General features: G+C 44.5%; 1 protein-coding gene across 6 annotated transcripts in view; it reads right to left on the bottom strand.

The window, feature by feature from the left end:
• Positions 1 to 275: 275 nt before the first annotated feature.
• The window catches only part of matk (megakaryocyte-associated tyrosine kinase), a 71,660-nt gene continuing 48,015 nt past the window's right edge, over positions 276 to 23,920 (bottom strand). For 5 of the 6 annotated variants that reach the window (XM_072593886.1, XM_072593888.1, XM_072593885.1 and 2 more), the window contains 7 exons: positions 22,583 to 22,648; positions 21,081 to 21,180; positions 16,714 to 16,798; positions 14,803 to 14,876; positions 10,203 to 10,398; positions 8,731 to 8,817; positions 276 to 1,237 (listed from right to left, as the gene is read on the bottom strand). In XM_072593886.1, coding sequence (XP_072449987.1) covers positions 1,055 to 1,237; positions 8,731 to 8,817; positions 10,203 to 10,398; positions 14,803 to 14,876; positions 16,714 to 16,798; positions 21,081 to 21,180; positions 22,583 to 22,648 — 791 coding nt within the window. In that variant the 3' untranslated portion in view covers positions 276 to 1,054. The remainder of the gene's footprint in view (positions 1,238 to 8,730; positions 8,818 to 10,202; positions 10,399 to 14,802; positions 14,877 to 16,713; positions 16,799 to 21,080; positions 21,181 to 22,582; positions 22,649 to 23,920) is intronic. The other variant, XM_072593891.1, reaches the window with a different exon arrangement.

The raw sequence follows: 23,920 nt of genomic DNA, 5'->3' as shown, positions 1-23,920 counted from the left end.
TGCACTTTTCCAGCAACACATTTTTCAACAGGAATTTAGTACTGTAAAGTATCTCCAATTGTAGGTTTTTCCATTTTTTTTTCTGATTTGGAAGGTCCTATGGAACTTAATTACAGCTTTTACATTGACTTTGGTGGGAAACCAAGATTCATTTAAAGTTTTTTTACTTAAAATCCCAATTTTCAAGAATACGACTACAACTTTAAGTGAGGACTTCCCCATCACTCAGCTCGCTATCACTCCGTATTGTGCCCTAACCAATTTCAGTAGCTCAGTTTAGACAAAAGGTTTTAATTTATTGCAACAGATTCTCAATTACGTCAACATTTAACAAAATACTGAATGGAGACTTTCGCAGCAAGTGTCTGTTGAGATCTGAAATTGTCCACTGTTGAACTGGTACCACACAGAGCACAGTCTTTAACATAAGTAAAAACTGGAAATAAATCAGGAAAAACTATACATTATAGAGCAGCTGTCTGGACCTCAGATTGTTCAAAAGTACTTTCTGGCCAAATGAAATACTTTCGAAGGACAATCATTGTTACAATGTGAGAAATATAAGAGAAGGCCATTCACTCCTGCTTGCTATAAAGCCCATGGACATTCTACCTGATCAGACACTGTGCTGTATCAATTTCAACTTCTGAAGGCAAGTTCTGTATAAAAACGTCCTTATTCCTGTTTATGGTGATGGGTCGGTGTGATATTGACAGTGACGGGTTAGTTTGATGCTGATTGTATAATATTCTGTGTGGATTCCCCAAAACAAAATAAAATCGCAATTTCTAATCTTGTAAGTGAGCAAGCACAACCATGTTAAGGTCAGCTCTGTTAGAAGGTGAACAGGCACTGACGGGATGAAGGGGTTGAGTTAAACATAGATGGGAACCTTCAGTTTGTGTATCGAGGAATACAGCATTTTCTCCTGTTATGTAAAATCTGTCATTCTTCACCACGTGCTGTTGTAAGACTCAAAATCCTGGACAGGATCCATCCCAGTATGTTGGCTCAATATGACTGTGGTTAAACCTGTCCATGAGTTGTTCTTGCTTCAAACATAGTCGGATTTCCTCCCCTCTTTTTCCAGTTTGTCCCTGAGTTTTTTAAAGGTGGGACGTTTGCCAGGATCGTACTCCCAGCAGGATTTCATCAGGTTGTATACGGAGGTGGGACACTTATCTGGACATTCCATCCGATATCCTTTCTCCACTTTGTCCACCAGGTCCATCAGTGGCTGCAAGGCAATGGAAAGAGGGATAAACATCAGCGTTTCAGTGGGGACGTGGGTCCAGAAAACTAGACCCTCAAAGCACGCTTTAAAGTCAGGATCACGGTCAAGAGTTTTAATACTGTCACAGTATAGAGTTACGAGTGAAGTGGAGTGAGAACATAAGAATATTTTTGGGCAGGAAATATTCTAAAATTGCCGCCAAGTCAGATTAAGAGTTCCTGATTTCCGGACACCATGTCATCAGAAGCCACCCATGCTCAATTGTTATTTTTCCTAAGTTATTAATCCATAAATGTATCTTAAAATTCCTGAAGGAGTAGGCCCATTATGTACTCATACGCACATTATTAACAAAGCAGATCATAATGCAATGTAATGTGCAAATATTAAACTGCTTGATTTTTACTTTGAATTATATAGAATTTGCAGTTCAAAAAGGGGCCACTTGGCCTAACCTCTCCAAGACATTTATATGCTCCACTTGAGCCTCCATCCATCTTTGCTCATCCAGACCCTATCCTTTCTCCTTTATGTGCTGATCCAGATTCTCCTTAAACATATCTGTACATGTCGTGCTCCTATAACGCACGTTCCATCAACTCAAATTGGCTGTAATACGATTGACGAATAGGGGATGCTGTTTTTAAAGCACAGACATTTAAAATGTATGACGACTATAGTGCGATTAGATCGTCAACACTTTAAGTGTTATTTGTATTGCGTGATTTTGTATAGCATGGGGTGACACAGGAATGCAACTATCACGTTATTGAAGAAATGACTGTACTCTTTCTCTTGCCTATTCCCTGTGGTAGATAGGTCCACATTCTCACCACTCTTTAGGTAAAGGTATTTCTTCTGAGTTCCCTATTGAACTTCTTGGTGACTATTTTATATTCATAGCTTCTCATTTCTGCATAAACAGAAACGGTTTTTCCATGCTCTCTTTATCAAAATCTTTTCCAACCTTAACGGTGCCTATCAGATTACACCTCAGCCTTCCTTTACAGGAAAGCGTAGATCCACCCTTTCCTGATTGCTATAAACTCGCATTTCAAGTACCGTGCCTATAGATGTTTTTTTGAACCCTCTTCAGTGCCTCTACATTTTTTTTATGATTATGATGATGGGAACTGCAAACACTATTCTAAATGTGATATAATTAAAGTTCAGCAAAGCAATTTTGATTACCACTGAAAAAAAGAGACCTGCTGTCAGAGCTTTGCATTTCACAATCATCAGGATAAAATGACAAGAATACCAAATCTCAAAAGGTACAATTTCTGCTCCTTATAAGGAGGGTGATGACTGATGAGTAAGTGAATTCTGATTGGTTGATGCATTGCCATACAGAATACATCAGTTAAGAGCAAGGTTTCTTTTTCAGTTCAAACTGGCTAAGTCGATTCTGATTGGTCAAGGCATTGCATGAGAAAAGCATCAATGAATGACTGTCTATGCAAAGTTAGCCCTCTAGCATTAGGAACTAGTGCTTACTTTGTGTGGTCTTATTGACCTGTGTCATTGCTTCTAGTGTTTGTAATCCCAATTTCCTCAACTCCATTCAGATTCTTATTTTTCAACAAGTGTGTGAAAACCTTATCTTTCTCACTGAAATATAACATCACACAATTATCTACACTGAAGTTTACTTGTCAAACATAACATGAGAAATAGTTGAGTAGAGATTCTGTAACAGCCATGGCAAAATATATTGCAGCAATAAACTACTAATTTATACTAATTCTAATTAAAGACATAAAATACTAAAACAAATAGCATCTTAATTGCATTTCGCAGTAAGAACAGTCAGCAATATATCTTGTCCTGAAAAGGGTCGGTTAATGATGACGATAAGGGTCTACTCTCAAATACTTGCTTTAACTCTTTTGATTGAATCCAGTTTTATATTTTGAAGGAGGAGGCTCATTAGAATATCCCTAGTGATGCATTGATGTCCGTCAGGGTGGGAGGAGCTAGTCAGAATGCTTTCTTTTTAAGCATGATTTGGAGATGCCGGTGTTGGACTGGGGTGTACAAAGTTGTGTGATTCTTTTTAAGCATTGTAAAAAACAACAGCAATCAGACAGGATAGCCTCCTGTATGTTCTGTCATTCCAGCATGATCGCATCTGGCTAACATGTTAACCTCTAGTTGTGACTCTGGAAGGAGCTGTTCTAATTTAGCAAGTAATTATGTGTCACATGAGGATAAAGTGTGGATGGCGGGGGTGGGGGGGAGATAATGGAGGATTACGGGCAGGAAGTTTTATTTCCACGGCAACAGTGCTGCCAAAGGCATCTTGAGATGAGGGTAGGCAGTGGAGATCAGGCACAATCAGTGCTGCCTTTTAACCCATTAAAGGCTTAAGAGCTCATTGTAACATCATCATTCCAACATGGTCTAATGTGGGAGGTCTTTTTTGCTTCAATCTCTTTCATGGGGTCTGGGCAGATTTGTTGCCCATCCCAGATTACCTTTAAAGTGAATGACTTGAAAGACTATTTCCAAGAGTAATTAAATATTAATCTCATGTCGGTAAGACTGGGTAAGGATGGCAGATTTCCATGACAGATCAAAGTTAGTGAGTCAGGTGAAATTTTCTGACAATAAATAGTAGTTTCATGGCCACTGTTACTGACACTAACTTTTGAATCCAGATTTTATTACTTGAATTTAGCTACCATGGTGAGACTTGAACTGATGCCTCCGTAATGTTTCGTAGCCACTGTGTCTGGATTCCTGGCCCTTTGACATTGCCACGATGCCACCTGTGTGAGGGAATTCTGTGCAAAGATCTCCTTTCTCGTTAAAAGGAATTTGTCCGCTTGACTTCACTAGCTGAGCTTGAAAGACGTAGACATGAAAATGACTAGATGCCCTACAGTGTGGAAACAGGCCCTTCGGCCCAACCAGTCCACACCGACCCTCCGAAGAGTAACCCACCCAGACCCATTTCCCTCTAACCAATTGACCTAACACTATGGGCAATTTAGCATGGCCAATTCACCTAACCTGCACATCTTTGGATTGTGGGAGGAAACCGGAGCACCCGGAGGAAACCCACGGAGAGAATGTGCAAACTCCACACAGACAGTCACCCAAGGTTGGAATCGAACCTGGGACCCTAGTGCTGTGAGTCAGCAGTGCTAACCACTGAGCCACTGCGCTGCCCTAGAAACTCAGAATGAGAGGTTAAGTTTCTAGAACTGCACAGGAAACCTGTCAGCATCTGAAAGAGAAAAGGCAGCTCAGAGAATATCAGACAGACAGCCTTCATCGTGGGATCAGCTCAAAACAAGAATCGCCTTATGATCATGTCCATCACAGAAGTATGGCATGGTAACAACACAGGAAGACATTCAGATCACCACAACCCACTTAGACCCACAGCCCTGTCTTTTCCCCTTGGCATGGCAATCTTTTTTCACTTTAGATTAATTATCCATTTCTATTTCTGAAGCCCTCAAGTGAGCCTGTCTCCACATCACTCAAAAGCTGAACTTTTCAGATCTTAGCCACATTCTGTATTATACAAGTCATACCCATGCCTCCTTCTGCCAATCATCTTATCTGAGTGTCCTCCTGCTTTTCTGTCAACAGGAGCAGTTTCTCCCTCTCAATTATGTTCAGAACCGTTATGGTTTTGAAAGTCTCTGTAACATCTCCTCTTGATCTTTTCTCCAAGCAGAAGGGTCCCTGTTCTGCTAACTTCCCTCAATGCTGTAGCTCTGCATTCCTGGAACTATTCTCATGAACCATTTCTGCACCAACACTAAACCCTTCATATTCCTCCTGAACTGTGATGCCCAGATTTGGCCACAATACTCCAATTTCAGCCAGGCTGTTCTTTCACATATCAGAGAGCAATAAGGAAAAAGCACTACTGTCGCAGAGACAACATGGACAAAATAAAAACATTAAATTCCTCTGCTGATTTATAAAATTGATCCCATATGCTTTTGGCACACAAAGAGTTTAAGAAGGAATGCATTCCATTTACAAAAAAAAGGTAGGCTCCAGACCTCCACTAAAGGAAATATTCCTGCGTCATATAATTTACTGTATAAGACCCTTTGTGTTTATAAAAACCAATGTTACAACTTCCGGGTGAATTTATCCCAGAGTTGAAAGGACAGTCCTAAAATTTTCAAAATATGAACTGATTCCCCAGTCCTGATTTTAACTTGACCCAACTGTGAGAAATGGGTCAGGTTTAGGCTGGATACCTGATTGAAACCCCTTCCCATTTTGTCCTACTTTGACATCAAAGGGGTGGGTTGAGAGTGTGATGGTAAAGGAACCTGATCCACTAAACACAGAAAATATTAATAGTACTGAGTAGGTCAGGCAGCCCCGTGGAGAAGGATGCAGATTGAATGCTTCGAGTCTCTGACTTTTCCGGCAGAGTTCAGAAGTTGAGTTGGTCACTCACTCCGAAGGTGCTGCCGGCTTTGTTGAGCATTTCCAGTTTTGTCAGCTTCTCTTTCAAACTTCCTGCATCCCCTGTATTTTGCATTTGTATCAGTGTACAATTCACTGCCACTTCTCTTCCAGGACTTTCCACTTTGAAGACGTTCTGCTGCTGTTTCCACTGAGTTCAGTTAATAGAGTCATAGAAATGTACAGCACTGAAACAGACCCTTCAGTCCAACTCGTCCATGTTGACCAAATATCCTAAACAAATCTAGTCCCATTTGCCAACATTTAGCCCATTTTACTCTAAACCTTTCCTATTCATGTACCCATCCAGATGCCTTTTAAATGTTGTAATTGTACCAGCCTCAGGCAGCTCATTCTATACACCCTCTACATGAGAAATTACCCCTTAGGTCCCTTTTAAATCTTTGCCCTCTCACCTTAAACCAATGCCCTCTAGCTTTGGACTAATCTATCCTGGGAAAAAGACTTTGGCTATTCACCCTATCCATGACGCCCCCCCATGATTTTATAAATCTCTATGAGGTCACCCCTCAGCCTCCAATGCTTCAGGGAAAATGGCCCCAGCCTGTTCAGCCTCTGAATCTGCCCACATTCTCCAGGGTGGTTGGGTTAAAAATCAGACTGCATTCTATACTTTTGACCATCCACTTCTTGTTCTACTTTGTTTCTTTGCTTCCTTCTTGGCGGCCTGTTGCTGAAACTTCCGTCCCCTGCCACATGCTGTCCTGCTCTCTCTTATCAATGATTCTCATGACCCTGTACCAGCTCAAACCCAAGATCTATTCACAGTCTGGCCCTCAGAAGCCAAGATATGGTTGTGATTTCCATTATAGCTTACAGGTCAGTCATGACTACAATGCCTGCTACAGTTGAATTGGCTAGCCTAGCCCTCACTGCCTGGGTCACCAGTAAAGAACTATACTCAGAATGCAATCAGCCTTGACCATTTCCCTTCCCTTCCTGGACCTCTCCATCTCCATTAATGACGATCGACTTGACACTGACATTTTTTACAAACCCACCAACTCCCACAGCTATCTGGATTACACCTCTTCCCACCCTACCTCTTGCAAAAATGCCATCCCGTATTCCCAATTCCTCCGCCTCCGCCGTATCTGCTCCCAGGAAGACCAGTTCCACTACAGAACACACTAGATGGCCTCCTTTTTTAGAGACCGCAATTTCCCTTCCCACGTGGTTAAAGATGCTCTCCAACGCATCCTGTCCACATCCTGCACCTCTGCCCTCAGACCCCACCCTTCCAACCGTAACAAGGACAGAACACCCCTGGTGCTCACCTTCCATCCTACCAACCTTCGCATAAACCAAATCATCCGCCGACATTTCCGCCACCTCCAAAAAGACCCCACCACCAGGGATATATTTCCCTCCCCACCCCTTACCGCCTTCTGCAAAGACTGTTCCCTCCGTGACTACCTGGTCAGGTCCACGCCCCTCTACAACCCACCCTCCCATCCTGGCACCTTCCCCTGCCACAGCAGGACTTGTAAAACCTGCGCCCACACCTCCCCCTTCACCTCCATCCAAGGCCCTAAAGGAGCCTTCCACATCCATCAAAGTTTTACCTGCACATCCACTAATATCATTTATTGTGTCTGTTGCTCCCGATGTGGTCTCCTCTACATTGGGGAGACTGGGCGCCTCCTAGCAGAGCGCTTTAGGGAACATCTCCGGGACACCCGCACCAATCAACCACACCGCCCCGTGGCCCAACATTTCAACTCCCCCTCCCACTCTGCCGAGGACATGGAGGTCCTTGGCCTCCTTCACCGCCGCTCCCTCACTACCAGACGCCTGGAGGAAGAACGCCTCATCTTCCGCCTCGGAACACTTCAAGCCCAGGGCATCAATGTGGACTTCAACAGTTTCCTCATTTCCCCTTCCCCCACCTCACCCTAGTTCCAAACTTCCAGCTCAGCACTGTCCCCATGACTTGTACTACCTGCCTATCTTCTTTTCCACCTATCCACTCTACCCTCCTCCCTGATCTATCACCTTTATCCCCTCCCCCACTCACCTATTGTACTCTATGCTACTTTCTCCCCACTCCCATCCTCCTCTAGCTTATTTCTCCACCCTTCAGGCTGTCTGCCTTTATTCCTGATGAAGGGCTTAAGCCCGAAATGTCAATTTTCCTGCTCCTCAGATGCTGTCTGAACTGCTGTGCTCTTCCAGCACCACTAATCTAGAATCTGGTTTCCAGCATCTGCAGTCATTGTTTTTACCTACATGAAGTATGAGCTCTATCTCTCTCTTTCAAGTGCTGCAAGCATTGATTCACCATTAGATCTGGCATAGAGCTGGTTGATGTATGAACAAGTGTTTGTTTTTGACAATATGATCGGTTAGAGGCAAAAAGTAAAGGGGGAGGAGCTTGGATTGAATAGTGGAAAATGACAAGTATCCCAAGACAGCCCACCAAAGACCAGGTCCTTTGTATAGTGAATGTAACAAGGTCAGCCAGGTGGACCTCAGTAAATAGGAGTTCCCTGGCTAGCACTGTTAATCTGGTCCAATCAGGAAGTCCTGGCTGACAAAAATAAACAGAGATTCCTCCCCTTCACTGTTTTGATCACACAGCATTGCCCTTTGATGTGAAGGGCGGTGCTTGTCACTGGCCACTCGGGTGTTTCCTATCTTCCTGGTGGTGGAAATTGAATAAAGATTGGTGCACCTTGTGTCTCTCACTGTGTCTCACACCTGCACACACACAGAACATGGGTGCTGGGGAAAGAAAATAAGCACTACCGCAGTTAGGCGGGAGTGTGGGAGTTTTTTAAAACAAAAAGGAAAAAAAAAAGGGATAAACAGGAGTGTCAGAGGTTTGTTCACTCCAAAACAAAAACAAACAGGAATGTCAAAGGTACGGTTCACTCTGAGAGCTGGCTCTGAGGGAGCTGGATCATCGTCAGGGACTATCCACGTGTAAATAAAGGGTGAGTTGGTTTGGGGACACGGCCTCTGTGGAGTTTTTTCACTTTGTAGCAATGACGAATATCTTAAGTTTGATTTTGTACGACATAACTACTCACCAACTTAGGGTAGGGAGCTCGGCCGTAAGAAAACAGCTCCCACAGAAGAATTCCGTAACTCCAGACATCCGATTTGGTGGAGAATTTCTGTTGAAAGGAATGAGGAAGCTTGTTATAGACACTCTACCTCAACAATTACATGCGTAATAAGCTTAATGCGGTGACAGAAAATAAACTAGTGGGCCCTTCATTTTCTCTCTTTCACTCAATGAGATGGTGACAGGCTGCCATTTAACTAGCAAGGCCTGTGGGGTTTAAGTGGTCAATTCAATCAGAGGAAGGGATAGAGTTACCAAAGTCTCTGACAGCTGTCACACCAATGGCTCTGTGTCAGGCCAGACCAATCCTGCCCACACACAATAGTTCAATGGAACTCAGCTCTTCAAAGAATAGGAGGCACAGGGGAAATGTTAGAATATCTCGTGTCTGACTGTAATTTAGAGGAAATCCTAGATTAAGGCAGTTGAAAGGATTCTGGCAGGTTTGAAGAAGTGGAGGGCTAATGAGAGTATGTTTAAATGTCAGTATTGGGCTCCACCTTCCCCCACCCCAGCAGCTGTGCTAACAAGAGGAATTTTTTCAGTGACAACTGCCAGGATTTTTATCACCATGACACACAGTGTTCCATTTGGATTGAAGGTGTACCTCACTGATACCCAGAAACTGGAATAAGGTGCCTGACAATTGCTTCTGTTTCCCTCTGAAGACACTGCAATGTATTGGGATAGGGATCCTTGGGTACTGACTAGCTAATTACATCTTTTGGTTTTAATTTAATCTGCAGGATGTGGGCATCGCTGGCAAGAGCAGCATTCAGTGCCCATCCCTAACTGTCCTTAAGCAGATAGTGGTGAGCTGCCTTCTTTAACCACTGCAACTCATACGCAGGTGTGAGTGTGTGCATGTGCATTCAAGGGTGCTTGTGCTGTGCTTTTCTGTACATTTATGCAAATGTGCATATGTGTGTATATCTGTGTGCCTGGGTGTGCGTGTGTGTGTGCCTGCCTGTGTGCGCGCGTGTGTGTACTTGTGCATGTGTGTATACACCTATGTGCGCGCACATGTGCGCGTGTACTTGTGCGTATGTGAGTGTATACCTGTGTCTGTGTGTGTACTTGTGTGCATGTGTGTGTGCCTGTGTGTATGTGTGTGCACGCGCCTGTGTGCGTATATGTGTGTGTGCACGTGGTTATGAGTGGACACAGTTTTAATGCTTCTTAATGTTCCTCCAACACTCACTATCCAAAGTGTGGAATGATGAGTGGGGTGAGGTGCTGTAGAGGGATCAATGTGGGGGAATGGTATTCCCAAGAGGGATGATGGCAGCAGTAACAGTTCAGGAAAGAAGCTTCACTACTGATGAGGTGGTCACTGATGATGCCAGTCTTATTACAAGAGGATGTGATGAGGAGAGTCGATGAATGTTACTGCTCAACCTGTGTTCCCGATGGAAACTCACGCTCAGCTCTTACATGCTGTTTCAGAGCCTCAGGGGCTGTCCATTTCACCGGCAGCTTCGCCTGGTCTTGAGCACTGGACACTCCCTTCGCCAGACCAAAGTCACTCACTTTGGCAACATTTTCATCTGAGATCAGAATGTTCCGGGCTGCTAAGTCTCGGTGAACAAGCTTCTTTGATTCCAGGTATTCCATTCCTTCACAGACATCACTACAGCAACAGACAGCAGCAGGAAATAAGACACGCAGAGAGGAAGGGGCCTGTGAGCCATTGTGAGAAGGCTAAAGATGAATATCAAATACTCCCCTCACAGTAAAAACAGAAGGTGCTAGAGAAACTCAACAGGTCTGGCAGCAGTTGTGAAGAAACAATAGACTGAAGTAGTTCTGCAGTAGAGTCATAACAGACTCAAAACATTAATACTGTTTCTCTCTCACCGATGCTGCCAGACCTACTGAGTTTCTCCTGCACTTTCTGTTTTTAATTCAGGTTTCCATTATCTGCAGCATTTTGCTTTTACTCCCCATATAATGCACCTGATCAAAAAACTCTCTCTACTGGGTCAGAAGTGTGGGACCCTGAAAGCCTGTTGTCCTTCTGGTTTATCTCATTCATTTGCGGGATGTGAGAGTCACTGGCTGGCCAGCATTTATTGCTCGTCCCTAGTGGGTTTTGAAATCAGCTGTCTTTGCTGACTTCAGGCAACGTTGAGATCAAGGTCCTACAAACGGCCTCAATATCTCTAAATAAAGGAAGGAAACAGGGAAGGGGATTGTAGGTCAATTATTTCTTAGCTTCTTGGACTGCTATCCTCTTGCTGTGTTATTAGAGTGGGTGTGGGTGTGAGGCATTGAGGGTGCACAAGAGAGGGACAGAATTGAGATACCCTGTGATCACTCCATGGTTGAATAACCAGCTGATCGCCCAAACTCCCACAAGGTTTGAGTTTAGGAAGGTGTTGCCCCATCTTGACCAATTCTCCATATGAAGGTCAACTGCTCCATTAGAGGTTAAAGGCAATGCAGGGAATGACATTAATCACTGTATCTTGTCCCCAAAGCCAGCAAAGTAAATGACCAATGCCAGTTTTGTTGGCAGAGCCTTGACCTCTGACCTGACCTCTGACCTGACCCCCAGCTTCTATGAGCTGATAATAATGCCCTGCACACAACCTCATCTGCCCCACCCTGTCCCTGCCTCAGGGGGCTGTGCCAACCATCTATAGTGGAGTCTCCATAGATTAGAGATTAATATCCTGAACACTGCTTTGCAAAACAATTCTCGAATTAAAGGAATAGTAGTGTTCTGAACCAGGTGGATCCTATTGACTGTGTGATCCTTGATTGGGGTTGTTAACTTGGGCCAATAAGGGAGTCCTGGCTGACAGACATAAACAGGAGATTGGCCCGGGTGTCCTTGGAGAAGGAGCACGCGGTGTCCACCAACACCCTGGAGTTGTGACTGGCCACTTGAAAAAAAAATATATATAAACAGGGAATTAAGGGCAGTGCTTGTCACTGGCCACAAAAAAAAAAAAAATAAACAGGAGATTAAGCACTACCGCAGTTAGGCGGTAGTGTGGGGGTTTAAAAAAAACAAAAAAAAATCAGCTGTGTCAATTGAATAAAGATTCGTGCACTTTGTGTCTCTCACTGTGTTTCACACCTGCACACACACATACCATGGGTGCTGGGAAAAAAAAAATAAGCACTACCTCAAAAAAAATAAACAGGAGATTAAGCACTACCGCAGTTAGGCGGTAGTGTGGGGGTTAAATTGTAAAAAAGGAAAAAAAAACAAACAAAAAAAACAGGAGATTCAGAGGCTTTCTTAGTTTAGGGGACTGACTCTGTGCTGGCTGGTACTGCAGTCAGTATGTTACTGTTGGTTTCTGTTTCTCTTTTTTTGGAGGGAGGAAACCTGATCACTGAATTGGCTGAATTGTTTAGCCAGTTTATTAACTGGTATTCCTTTTAGTGAGGACTGATTGTTAAACTCCTGATGCACATAATGTGTTTCAGGTGTAACTCAGTTCTCACTGGGGGATTGTTATTTCATTGGCTGGTTACAGCCTGTGTGTTATGCTTGTCTCTTTTTTTGTGAAAAGGACAATGTTAATTTTATGGTAGGGCTTAGGCCTTGGACTAGAGTTTTCTTTGTTTTTTGTATGTGTCTTCACTTTTTATTGGTGTTTTGACTGAGCCCTGTGGAAGACATACAGTTTACCAGAGGAGCTATTCCTGTGGAGAGGTCTAACCCTGGGACTGGGCCTCTGAAGATTGAACACGTGCATGTGTGTGCGCGTGCTGGGAGGTGAGCAGTTGCTGTATCCTGGAGTTTGGGAGAAGACCTTTCCTTCTGGAGTGGACCAAACCCCCTGTGAGTTAACTGCACCTTTACAATGTACTGTGTTCCTGTGAGCGGGCCTGGCCCTCCAAAGCTGGACCAGGACTCCATCGAGACTGAACACCTGTGTGCTGTGGGGTGTGCATTTGCTGCCTCCAGGAGTGGACTCTGCCCTTGGCTGTGGACTGTTTTTGCCAACAGACTCTGCAGTTTGGAGTGGACTCTAATTCTGACATTGCACATTGTATACTGGAGTGGACTCCTCTTGGAAATGGATTCCATATCTTGAAGACTGTATAGATTTGGACTGTGTACCAGAAAGGAGTTTGTTTTTAAATTTTTTTTTGGTAACTAACTATATTGTGGTGTTTCCTGGGTCTATCACCCGCACTATCTTGTGTGTCCCTGGGTCTGGCAGGCCTTGCTGTGAGCTGGGAGGCTCATGGGTCATCCTGAAAGCTGTCCCCCCGAGAGCTGGAGGGTGGGTAGGCCATCCTGTGAACCTGAAGGTTGGTAGGCTGTTCCAAAAGCTGGAGGGTGGGTAGGCCATCCTAATTCCAGTCGCCCCACGAGCCAGATGGTGGGTAGGCTGTTCTGAGCGCTGTCGTCCCGATAAGGGGTAATTGGGACAGGCTGTCCTAGAGGTGGTTGAAAGGTGTCAGAGCAGCCGAGAGCCACAAGGTGTGTAGGGGTGGGCTGAGATCCGGAAGGCTTGTGGGCTACCCTACACACTGTCATCCCAGGGAAGGGGATGGGCTGTCCTAGAGGTGGCCGAAAGGTGTGCCAGGATAGCCCACTGGTCGGAGGTGCAACAGGGTGGGTGAGAGCCCAATGGTACATAGGGGCAGACCGAGAGCCAGAAGGCGGGTAGCCGTCCTCCGTGCTGTCACCCCAGGCAGGTACCAGGGCGGGCTGCCCCAGAGGTGGACTAAAGGTGCTGAGGGTGGTTAGTGAAGCCAGAAGGTGGGCAGGCCGTCCTGACCACTGTCACCCTGGGCGGGTACCGGGGCGGGCTGTCCTAGAGGTGGTCGAAAGGTGTGTCAGGGCAGACCGAGAACTGGAAGGGGCATGGGGTGGACCAAAAGCCGGAAGGTGGGTAGGGGCGGGCTGCCTTAGAGTGGTCGGAAGATGGGAGGGGTGGGGGCTTGCTGGGTCTGTATTGTCTGCACTTTTGTATGTAACAACAGTATTGTCTAATGTACAAATGTCATTGTTGTCTCTTTATATTTTTATGTGAAACTGGGATTTGAGGTTTGTCCTCATGTCCCTGTAAACTGGTTGAACGGTAGGGTTTGGGGCCTGGCTTTGCTGCTGCTCTCCCTTGTAAAATTGCTGTTGTGTACAGCTGTAAATGTTAACTGTTTTTAAACTTTTGTAATTTTGTTTAATAAAATATAAACAGGAAAAACCAAAAATTTGAGATCCACCTGACATGCAGACTGCCATCTCTTCACCTCATTATCTACCTGGACAAGTTCAGGAGTTACTGTGCTGGCTAATTGATGAATTAAAAGACACTGTAAACAGGGTGTTCCCTGGACTGAGTCCCAGAGGGCAGGGACAATGCTGAGGCCAGCCAGTACAATTGTACCTCCTGGCATCTTCCCCTGCCACCACAGGAATTGCAAAACCTGTGCCCACACCACCTCTCTTCACCCCTGGCACCCCCTTCCTCTCCACCGCCCGCCCCCGGCACCCCCTTATTCCCCCCCTGCCTCCCCTCTCCTCCCCTCCCCCGCTCCTGCTCCTTGGATGCTGCCTCAGTTGCTGTGCTTTTCCAGAACAACACTTTTTTTTTTTATTCTGATCTCCAAGCATCAGCAGTCCTCACTTTCTCCCTGAGTGTTAGCCCACTTGTTAGAACTCTCTACATGGCTGGTGAACTGAGATTTTGAGTGAAGTTTTTCAGTTCCTCACCATTGGGTTTGAAGGTGGAGCAGGTGGGATTCAAAAGGACCAGTGTGTGGTCACAACTATATATAGGTGCTGCACAGGGGGTCCCTAGGATCTGTACATTCACTTCAGCCTGTGATCCAACCAAATGTCTAGCATAACTTCTGTGCTTCCAAGTAGGAATTTTGACCGATGTGGTGTCCATGGCTTCCCACTCTGTTAAACTCCAAATGCTGTGGCGCAGGAGCTAGATATAGAAACCAAAGGGGACTGAGTACTGAGATCTCTACCTGGCATAGACCAGTGGCTAAAGCAGTGGGGAAGAGAACAATGGAGGGTCAGGGAAAGTGAAGCCAGAAAAGCATTGCAACTCACAGCCCGAACTGGATCAGATGCTTCAATGTGATGACTGACCTCCCTCTCGATCTCAAATAGTTGACGAGATTACCCTTGAATGGATAGAGAGCAGAATTCTTACAGATGGTGAAACTTTCCTTTGGATCTCAGCACCTCCACATTGCTTGCTTTTTACTAACTTGCTGTCCCATTTCTTTAGATTATAATGCTTTTTTTTGGGGGGGTTTGGATCTGAAATGTAGTCTGAAAACACAAGCCCTTTCTTGACTCTGATGAGAAAAGAGGCCTTTTATCTTTAATTGTGGCTTCTACTAACATTGCTGTTTGGAGAGAGGGCTAGAAGGAGTTTAAAGGGTCTAGATTAGAGTGGTGCTGGAAAAGCACAGCAGGTGAGGCAGCATCCAAAGAGCAGGAAAATCAACATTGTCAGGCAAAAGCCCTTCATCAGGAATGAAGGCAGGGAGCCTCCAGGGTGGAGAGATAAATGGGGGTGGGGGGGGGGGGGAGAGGGGCTGGGGAGAAGGTAGCAAAGAGTACAATGGGTGGGGATGGAGGTGATAGGTTAGAGGAGGGTTGAGTGGATAGGTGGCAAGGAAGATTGGCAGGTGGGACAGGTCATGGGGACAGTGCTTGGCTGGAAGGTTGGAACTGAAGTAAGGTGGGGGGAGGGGAAATGAGGAAACTGGTGAAGTCCACATTGATGCCCTGGGGTTGAAGTGTTCTGAGGCGGAAGATGAATTTAATGGGTGTCAACATTTCAAATGTACTCCACTGCCTGTAAGAAGGTCCTAAGATTGTAAAAGGCCTTGTATAAATAATGACAATAACTGAGGTCCCATCTCACTAGGGTAAAGGATCCCTGTATGGCACTAGCCCTGCTGTCTTGGCCATTATTAATCTCTCCATCAACACCCCAAAAGGCATAGCTTCTGGCCGTTATTACATTGCTGATTTTTGGGAGTTGGCTGAGCCTATGGTTGTCTGCAGCATTACCTATATTTAAAAAAAATGGAAAAGTACTTCATCAATTGTAAAGAGGTCATAAAAGCTGCCAATGCAGAGGCTTCCAGTTTAGCTTTAAGCTTCTCCTTTCTCTATTACCACAGTAAGAGCTTTAGTCAGATGCAATACCCGAAATGAGACAAACACATGAAGAGGAAAACTATGAAAAGATCCAGTGAAAGAGAATTTAAGTAGACAGATCCAGCACAGGGGCAAAACTGTGACTCTGTGCAAAGTTAGATAGCTCTCTTGAGCCATTGGATAAAGAAATAAATTGGCTGAAGGTTCTATATACAGGTGTATTTTCTCCAACTGTAAGAGTTAAAATCTTAGGCATATAATTACCTCACTTCCAGCCACCTAAGCATTGAACAACACCTCTAGATTGTATATCTGTCTTGCATGGCACAGCAGCCAGCACCCTAATGAACTGCATGTCATACATACATCCATCTTCACACCTGGAGTTTAGACACATTTTGGTACTCCATATCAATCAGGCTTTCTGGAGATGGATGGTCCAACAAGGAACAGCAAACGTTTCCTGCAACAGGCCCTTACCAGAAAACATAGCTGCCTGTTCCGCTGATGGAAGTGTGGCACAGTTGGATTCTTAGATGAAAATTTAATTTTTTTTGGAAAGAGTAAAAGAATGGGAGTTACAGCAAGAAAGAGAGCAGAACAAGTGGAAGCTTTTAAGAAAATGTGAACAGAATTGTCATTTATTTTTGCTTTGGGGCTACCATTCCAATAATAAGAAAATGTTTTTGACATTTCCTTGAAATGTTGCCGTAATAGATTTTGGATTACAATGCCTGGTGATACCAAAGGTAGACCTGACCGCATTGCTACAGTGAGTTGAAAACATGATCCGAATATAAGTCACAATGAAGGCTGAGGGAGATGCAAAGAGATTGAGAGTCGTACCTTGCTCATGTATTCAGTGACGATATACAATCCATTGTCTACTACAACTCCCAATAATTTCACCAGATTCTTGTGCAGTAATTTCCTGTGTTTTAACAAAGAAGTTAAATGCAAAAGTCAAATCAATCAGTCGCATGGAGTCAACCTATTGTCTGATAATTTTATTTTGGCTGGGACTTTTTTTTTACTGGAGCATAGGAAGTTTACTGAGGAAGCATAGGAAGCAACCTTACTGAGGATTATAAAATCATGAGGGGCATAGGTAAGGTGAGTGACATGGGATTTTCCCACAGGGTGGGGGAATTCAAAACCAGGAGGCATATTGTTAAGGTGAGAGGGGAAGGATTTAAAAAGGACATGAGGAGCAACCTTCTTTTACAGAGTGGTTCATGTATGGAATGAACTTCCAGAGAAAGAGATGGATGCAAGTACAGCCACAATGTTTAAAAAACATTTGGGTAAGTTAATTGAAAGGAAAATATTTGGAGGGATATGGGCCAAGTGCAGGCAGGTGGAACTAGTTTAGTTTGGAATTATGGTTGGCATGGACTGATTGGACTGAAGGGTTTGTTTCCATGTTGTATTATACAGTATGGGCACAGTCCTTGCTTTTGAATAAAGTTATCTCTCACCCACCCTGCCCTGTTTAGTGGAGTAAGGGGCAGCAAGCAGGCACCATACAAAAGAAGAACCTCCAAGGGAGCATAAATGAGAATTGTGCCCTTGCAGGAGAAGCGAGGTGACAGGATCGGGCACCAGAAAGCAGACAGAAGAAAGTTGAAAAACACAAAAGCGAGAAGAAGATTGAGTTTGTCTTTGTGTTCTATTTATTTGGATAAAATATTTTGCCTTTTTTCCAATCTGCAGGAACCTTTCTAGAACCTAAGGATTTTTGGAAGATTATAACCAATGTAGCTTATATTTCTGCTGCCACTTCTTTCGAAAGATGCAGGCCAGTCCTGGGAACTTGTCAATCTTTTGATGCTTGACAATCTTGATTTAAGTTCATCCCTCATAATTTCTTGATTTTCAATAATCTTTGGGAAGTTTCTTAAATTTTATTCTGTGAAAACAGACACAAAGTGCTGGTTCAAAAGCCTCTGCAGCATTTTGTTTTTTGGAGCTGTTATTCACTAGCAATAAGACTGTCCACCTGCAGTATGTAAGCCCAGAGTATGGCAGGCACAAGACCACATTTTGATGACTAGGAAACAACAGCTTGCATGTGGTGTGGGCATGTTGTTTTGCAAGTCAAATAAAGACATTGGGAATAGGTTTGAATTATAATACCGTACAATTGAGGTGAGAGTCAGAATTGGTTGTGAATATCTGTGTGGCCTACAACCTATCCTCTTAGATAGAATGGCCTCTCAGGCAAGAAACTGGAGGGGAGCATCCAGAAAATGAAGACCTGGTAGTTTTCTGGTCACCCTCAATCTGGGCAGTGTACCCACCCACTTAAATACAGAGAAACACTTATGTTAAAAACCCAAAGAGCTGCAGATCCTGTGAATCAGAAACAAAAACAGAAGCTGCTGGAAAAGCTCAGCAGGTCTGGCAGCAGTGCGGAGAGAAATCAGAGTTAACGTTTCAGATCCGATGATCTTTCCTCAAAACTGATGGTGTTTGGAAACCTTTCTGCTGCCCAGTATGGGAAAGATATATAAGGACCTTTGCTCCACCTAGTGGGCACATCACAAAGCTGCAAATTCCATCCTGACTGATCAAAACAAACTAGAAAGACCTTACTCAAAATTAAAAAATGTTGTGCTGGAAAAACACAGCAGGCCAGGCAGCATCTGAGGAGCAGGAGAATCGACGTTTCGAGCATAAGCCCTTCTTCAGGAATCCCGAAACGTCGATTCTCCTGCTCCTTGGATGCTGCCTGGCCTGCTGTGTTTTTCCAGCGCCACATTTTTCAACTCTGGTACTCCAGCATCTGCAGTCCTCACTTTCTCCTAGTAGACCTTACTCAAATATATGACCATTGGATGTCTCAAAGAGCTTTCTGGCCAATAAAGTACTTTTGGATGTAGGAAATGCAGTTCTTATGAAGAGTCACCAGGCACTGAAATGTTAACTCTGCTCTCTTGCCATAGTTAGGAGAAAGTGAGGACTGCTGATGCTGTAGATCAGTGTTGAAAAGTGTGGTGCTGGAAAAGCACAGCAGGTCAGGCAACATCCAATGAGCAGGAGAGTTGAAGTTTCAAGCATAAGCCCTCCATCAGGAATTGGGGTTGAGGGAGGCCAAGGGAGCTGGGAGATAAATGGGAGGGGGCGGGGCTAGGGGGGGGGAAGGTAGCTGGGAAGGCGATAGGTAGATGAAGGTGGAGGTGATGGTGACAGGTCAGTGCAAAGGGTGGAGCAGGTAGGTGAGAAGGAAGATGGGATAAGTTGGGGGAGGAGAAATGAGGAAACTGGTGAAATCCACATTGATTTGTGTGTAGTTAACTCCCACAAATAGCAGTGTGATAATGCCCAGCTAATCCACCTTATTTGTGACGTAGATTGAGGAATAAACATTGGCCAGGGCAATGTGGACAAACCTGCTTTTCTTTGAAGAAGTGGCATTGAATCTTTTACCCAACCAGGCAGGTGTACGGGGCCTCAGTTTAACAGTAAGTACACTTGAAGGACTGTGCTGCAGTGTCAGTCAACACTTTGTGCTCATAGTCTAGAACTGGATTTGAACAGAGAAAATTTGTAACTCAGAGACAAGAGTGCTGCCAAGTGAATTATATTCACCATAAAGATTTGGGAACTTCACATCCTTCTGGATTTAATATAGAGTTCAACACTTTTAGGTTTTCTCCTGTGTTTTTACTCCAACACACAAGCCATGTCATCCCATGGGCTGCTACCACAGACATTGTCAACCATTGATAGTCCCCATTGGCAGCTATTGATTCCCCTAGAGTGACCTTGCCCCACTCCTTTGTCTACCAAACTGCTTTTCTCCCTCATTGGGTTCTATCTCCATCTATTGTTTACTCTGCCTCCTCCCCAGCTTCTGCATAAATACAAACATCTTCCTGGCTACAAACACCACCAAAGGAGGCTCAGTGGACTTGAAATGTTAACTCTGCTTTCTCTCCACAGGTGTTCAAAGTTTGGGAGAAGATTTGTAGCTCGGGTGCTCATTGTTGTGGTTCTGTTCGCCGAGCTGGGAATTTGTCTTGCAAACGTAGCCACACACACAGACGACAAGCAACATGAATTCGACTGGGACAACACTACCATTATAGGGCAAGCCAAACAGAGAACAGCCAGGGAATTCCTAGAGGCATGGCACTCATCCACAGACTCTATCAACAAACACATCGACCTGGACCCAATACACCGGCCACTACAGTGGACAGCTCGAACTGACAACCGGAAGCGGCAGAGACAGGCCACTATAAATGCCGGAGGAAACAGCACAGAAGCGCTTCACAGGAGGCTCCCAAGCACTGAGGATGTCACCTAGACAGGGGACGAACGTTTGCAAGACAAATTCCCAGCTCGGCGAACAGAACCACAACACAGGTGTTGCCAGACTTGAGCTTTTCCAGCAGCTTCTGTTTTTGTTTTGGATTTACAGCATCTGCAGTTCTTTGGGGTTTTTTTCGTTTATAGCAAAGAGTTGTGTTCAGATAGTAGCTTCAGTGTTAGAGATATAAGATCAGATGACCAAGAGCCCAGACAAAGACTGAGGTGTTAAGGAAACCCTTAAAGGAAGTGAGTGAGTAGAGAGTTTGAGAGGTTTACAATGGGGGTATTGCAGAGTCTAGCATCTTGTAGGCCAGTGAGCTCAGGGGAGATTGACACTTGCAGACCATTGAGCTCAGGGAGATTGACACTTGCAGACCAGTGAGCACAGAGAAGAATGATATTTGCAGAGACCAGTGAGCACAGGGGAGGTTGACACTTGGTGAAATTAAGGATGTGGGGAGTGGAGTTTCAGATGACCTCGAATGTACACGTGTAGAATGTAGCAGAACAGATAAAAGTACGTAAGAAAAGTCATGTCTCTAGGTAACAAAGTAATGAAGGTGCAGCGGCAGCAGCAGATGAGCTAAGGCATGAGCAAAGTCAAGTGATGTTAGGGAGCTGGAAATAGGTGGTTTTAATGATGGCATAAGTGTCTTATATTAGACTACAAAGTTCAGGTGCCTGACCTGGTCAGAGCTAATTAATCTGACCCAGAGTATCAGTTGAGCCAATACAATCAACATTGGGTCCCTTGGGTTTGAGAATTAACAGCCAGGATTCTCAAGCTCAATTACATGCAGTGACACATCTCTATAAACTACATGGGTGCAAATACGAATGAAGAAAGAGCTGAATTACAGTTATAGCTTGCACATTGACACATTAATGACACTTACGTCATCACGGAGGTCTCTTCTAAGAAAGACTGAGCCATAACATCACTCTTTATGTTCTTCACAGCCACTTTCTTCCCCATATATTCAGCCTGAAACACAGCTATAAGAACACAAAGTACAAGATAGTTTGAGCTCCTCTGAACTGTCTTACACCTGTATTTAAAAGTAATAGGTGACTCAGAAACAGAAAGGAAATTGCATGTATAATTAGAACTCGGTGTTGTGTTTTTTGCCAAGTGGAGCAAACCTTTCACGAGCCGGACCGGGGAAAGCACCAGTTGATCAAATATTCCAGATAATCAAGTAGCACCAACAAACACAACCCCAAAAATACATCCTTGGGAAACCTGAAGGTCATATTATTGGATTGTGAGTGGAAACTATTGTCAGAAAAGACACTTTCCATCCAGTCAGAAACCAGGGGAAAGACTAGCTTAGGCAAGAGCCCTGCAGCCTGAAGTAAGTTTGTTTAATGCAGGGACTGATAGGAAAATCAGTAGTATGCAACCTATGTTTTGATTTTTTTTTCTTTAAACTAAGGTCTTAAGATGTCTTGTGCCAAAATGATTGATATTGTAAATTTGGGTGTAAGCGGGGGGAGGAGTACAGAAGTACTACATTAACTCTTAACGCTGTGAACTGGACTCTCAATCAGTCCAGATGACTATAGTGAGAAAGTCCTCTATGTGGGGAGGTTTGTAATGGATATGTACCTAGGGCAAAGAAACCCCCTTCCGTTTAACATGAGCTCCCAATATTTGAAACTGAGGCACAGACTTCCAAGGACAATTTGTGCAGAAATTGGAAAACTTGTCAAAGTGATACAATGAGGGAGGGGGGGACACTTGAGACTGGGATACAGAAAGTTGATGCACCAGTGTGGATTTGAAGGAGTAGGATATACCACTTGGGCGTAAAAGGATCAAAGAAGATGGGAGAAGAGCAGAACAGGCTATTGACTTGGATGATCAGCCATGATCATAATGAGTGGCACAGCCAGCTTGAAAGCCAAATGGCCTACACCTGCTCCCATTTGATATGCTTCATTTTTAGAGAGAGCTTCAGTCTGTACTTAAACCATGGCAAAAGTGAGGACTGCAGATGCTGGAAATCAGAGTCTAGATTAGAATGGTACAGGAATTTGTGCCAATCTAATCTAAACTCTATTTAAACCATGCTATACCTGACCTGGGAGTGTTTGATGGAAAATATCAAGGATGTTTACTCTCCATCTAATCTGTGATTGGGAGTAATTGGTATGAGAGAACACAGAGAGCTTTAATCTGTATACAACCTGTGTCTGGGAGTGACCATTAGGGACGTTTGAGTTCTACTGCGTCTCAAATCCACTTGGCACTGAGTTATAAGTATGGTGACATTAGTTGCTTGAAATGAGGAAATGTCCTGTTTTCCAGGCACTAATACCGTCTGCCTGAGTAAGTGGAAAACCTCTTCACAAATAAACAACAAAAAGATTAGAAATGATTTCATTAAACACCCACCTCCAAATTCCCCTTCCCCTATCTGTTCTCCCAATGTTAGTTGTTGCATGTTGAGTACCCAGCCAGCTGAAAAGAACAAGGAACACAGTCAATAACAGAAAATATTTATCGCATTCAGTGTGACAATAATGCACCACATGGGCTTATGATAATGAATCATATTAATCTGAGTCCAATGACCAACCCCAATCTTTGCTGTCAGCTGACCTCAACTGAGATTCAGTTTGGAATTCTCAACTGACCTCAGTACCCTGGCAATAAACAAAAACCAAAACAGAACCAACTTCCCTGTGACCCTCGATACAACTCCAAACAACTATCCGATGAGTTGTACTATAAAGCATTTGCAAGTGATTCCAGTCATCACTGGGCAGCCAGTGTCTGTTGAACTTGGCAAGTAAGAGTCAGCGCATGTTGAACTGTGCCCATCAAGAGTCAATTTCTGTTGAATTATGCCCATCGAGAGTCGATGCCTGTTGAACTGTGCCCATTGAGAATTAGTGTTTATTGATCTTTGCCCAGTGACAGTCAGTATCTGCCTGACTGTGCCCAGTGAGAGTCAGTGCCTATTGATCTGTTCCCAGTGAGAGTCAGTGCCTATTGATCTGTGCCCAGTGAGAGTCAGTGTGTGTTAAACCGTGCCCAGTGAGAATCAGTGCCTATTGATCTGTTCCCAGTGAGAGTCAGTGCCTATTGATCTGTGCCCAGTGAGAGTCAGTGTGTGTTAAACCGTGCCCAGTGAGAGTCAGTGCCTATTGATCTGTGCCCAGTGAGAGTCAGTGCCTATTGATCTGTTCCCAGTGAGAGTCAGTGTGTGTTAAACCGTGCCCAGTGAGAGTCAGTGCCTATTGATCTGTGCCCAGTGAGAGTCAGTGCCTATTGATCTGTGCCCAGTGAGAGTCAGTGCCTATTGATCTGTGCCCAGTGAGAGTCAGTGTGTGTTAAACCGTGCCCAGTGAGAGTCAGTGCCTATTGATCTGTTCCCAGTGAGAGTCAGTGTGTGTTAAACCGTGCCCAGTGAGAGTCAGTGCCTATTGATCTGTGCCCAGTGAGAGTCAGTGTGTGTTAAACCGTGCCCAGTGAGAGTCAGTGCCTATTGATCTGTTCCCAGGGAGAGTCAGTGCCTATTGATCTATGCCCAGTGAGAGTCACTGTGTGTTAAACCGTGCCCAGTGAGAGTCAGTGCCTATTGATCTGTTCCCAGTGAGAGTCAGTGCCTATTGATCTGTGCCCAGTGAGAGTCAGTGTGTGTTAAACCGTGCCCAGTGAGAGTCAGTGCCTATTGATCTGTTCCCAGTGAGAGTCAGTGCCTATTGATCTGTGCCCAGTGAGAGTCAG

The sequence above is a fragment of the Chiloscyllium punctatum genome, chromosome 24 (genome assembly GCF_047496795.1).
Source record: "Chiloscyllium punctatum isolate Juve2018m chromosome 24, sChiPun1.3, whole genome shotgun sequence".
NCBI lineage: Eukaryota > Metazoa > Chordata > Chondrichthyes > Orectolobiformes > Hemiscylliidae > Chiloscyllium > Chiloscyllium punctatum.
Note: the sequence above shows the minus strand (reverse complement) of the source record. Positions and strands in the feature narration are given on the sequence as shown.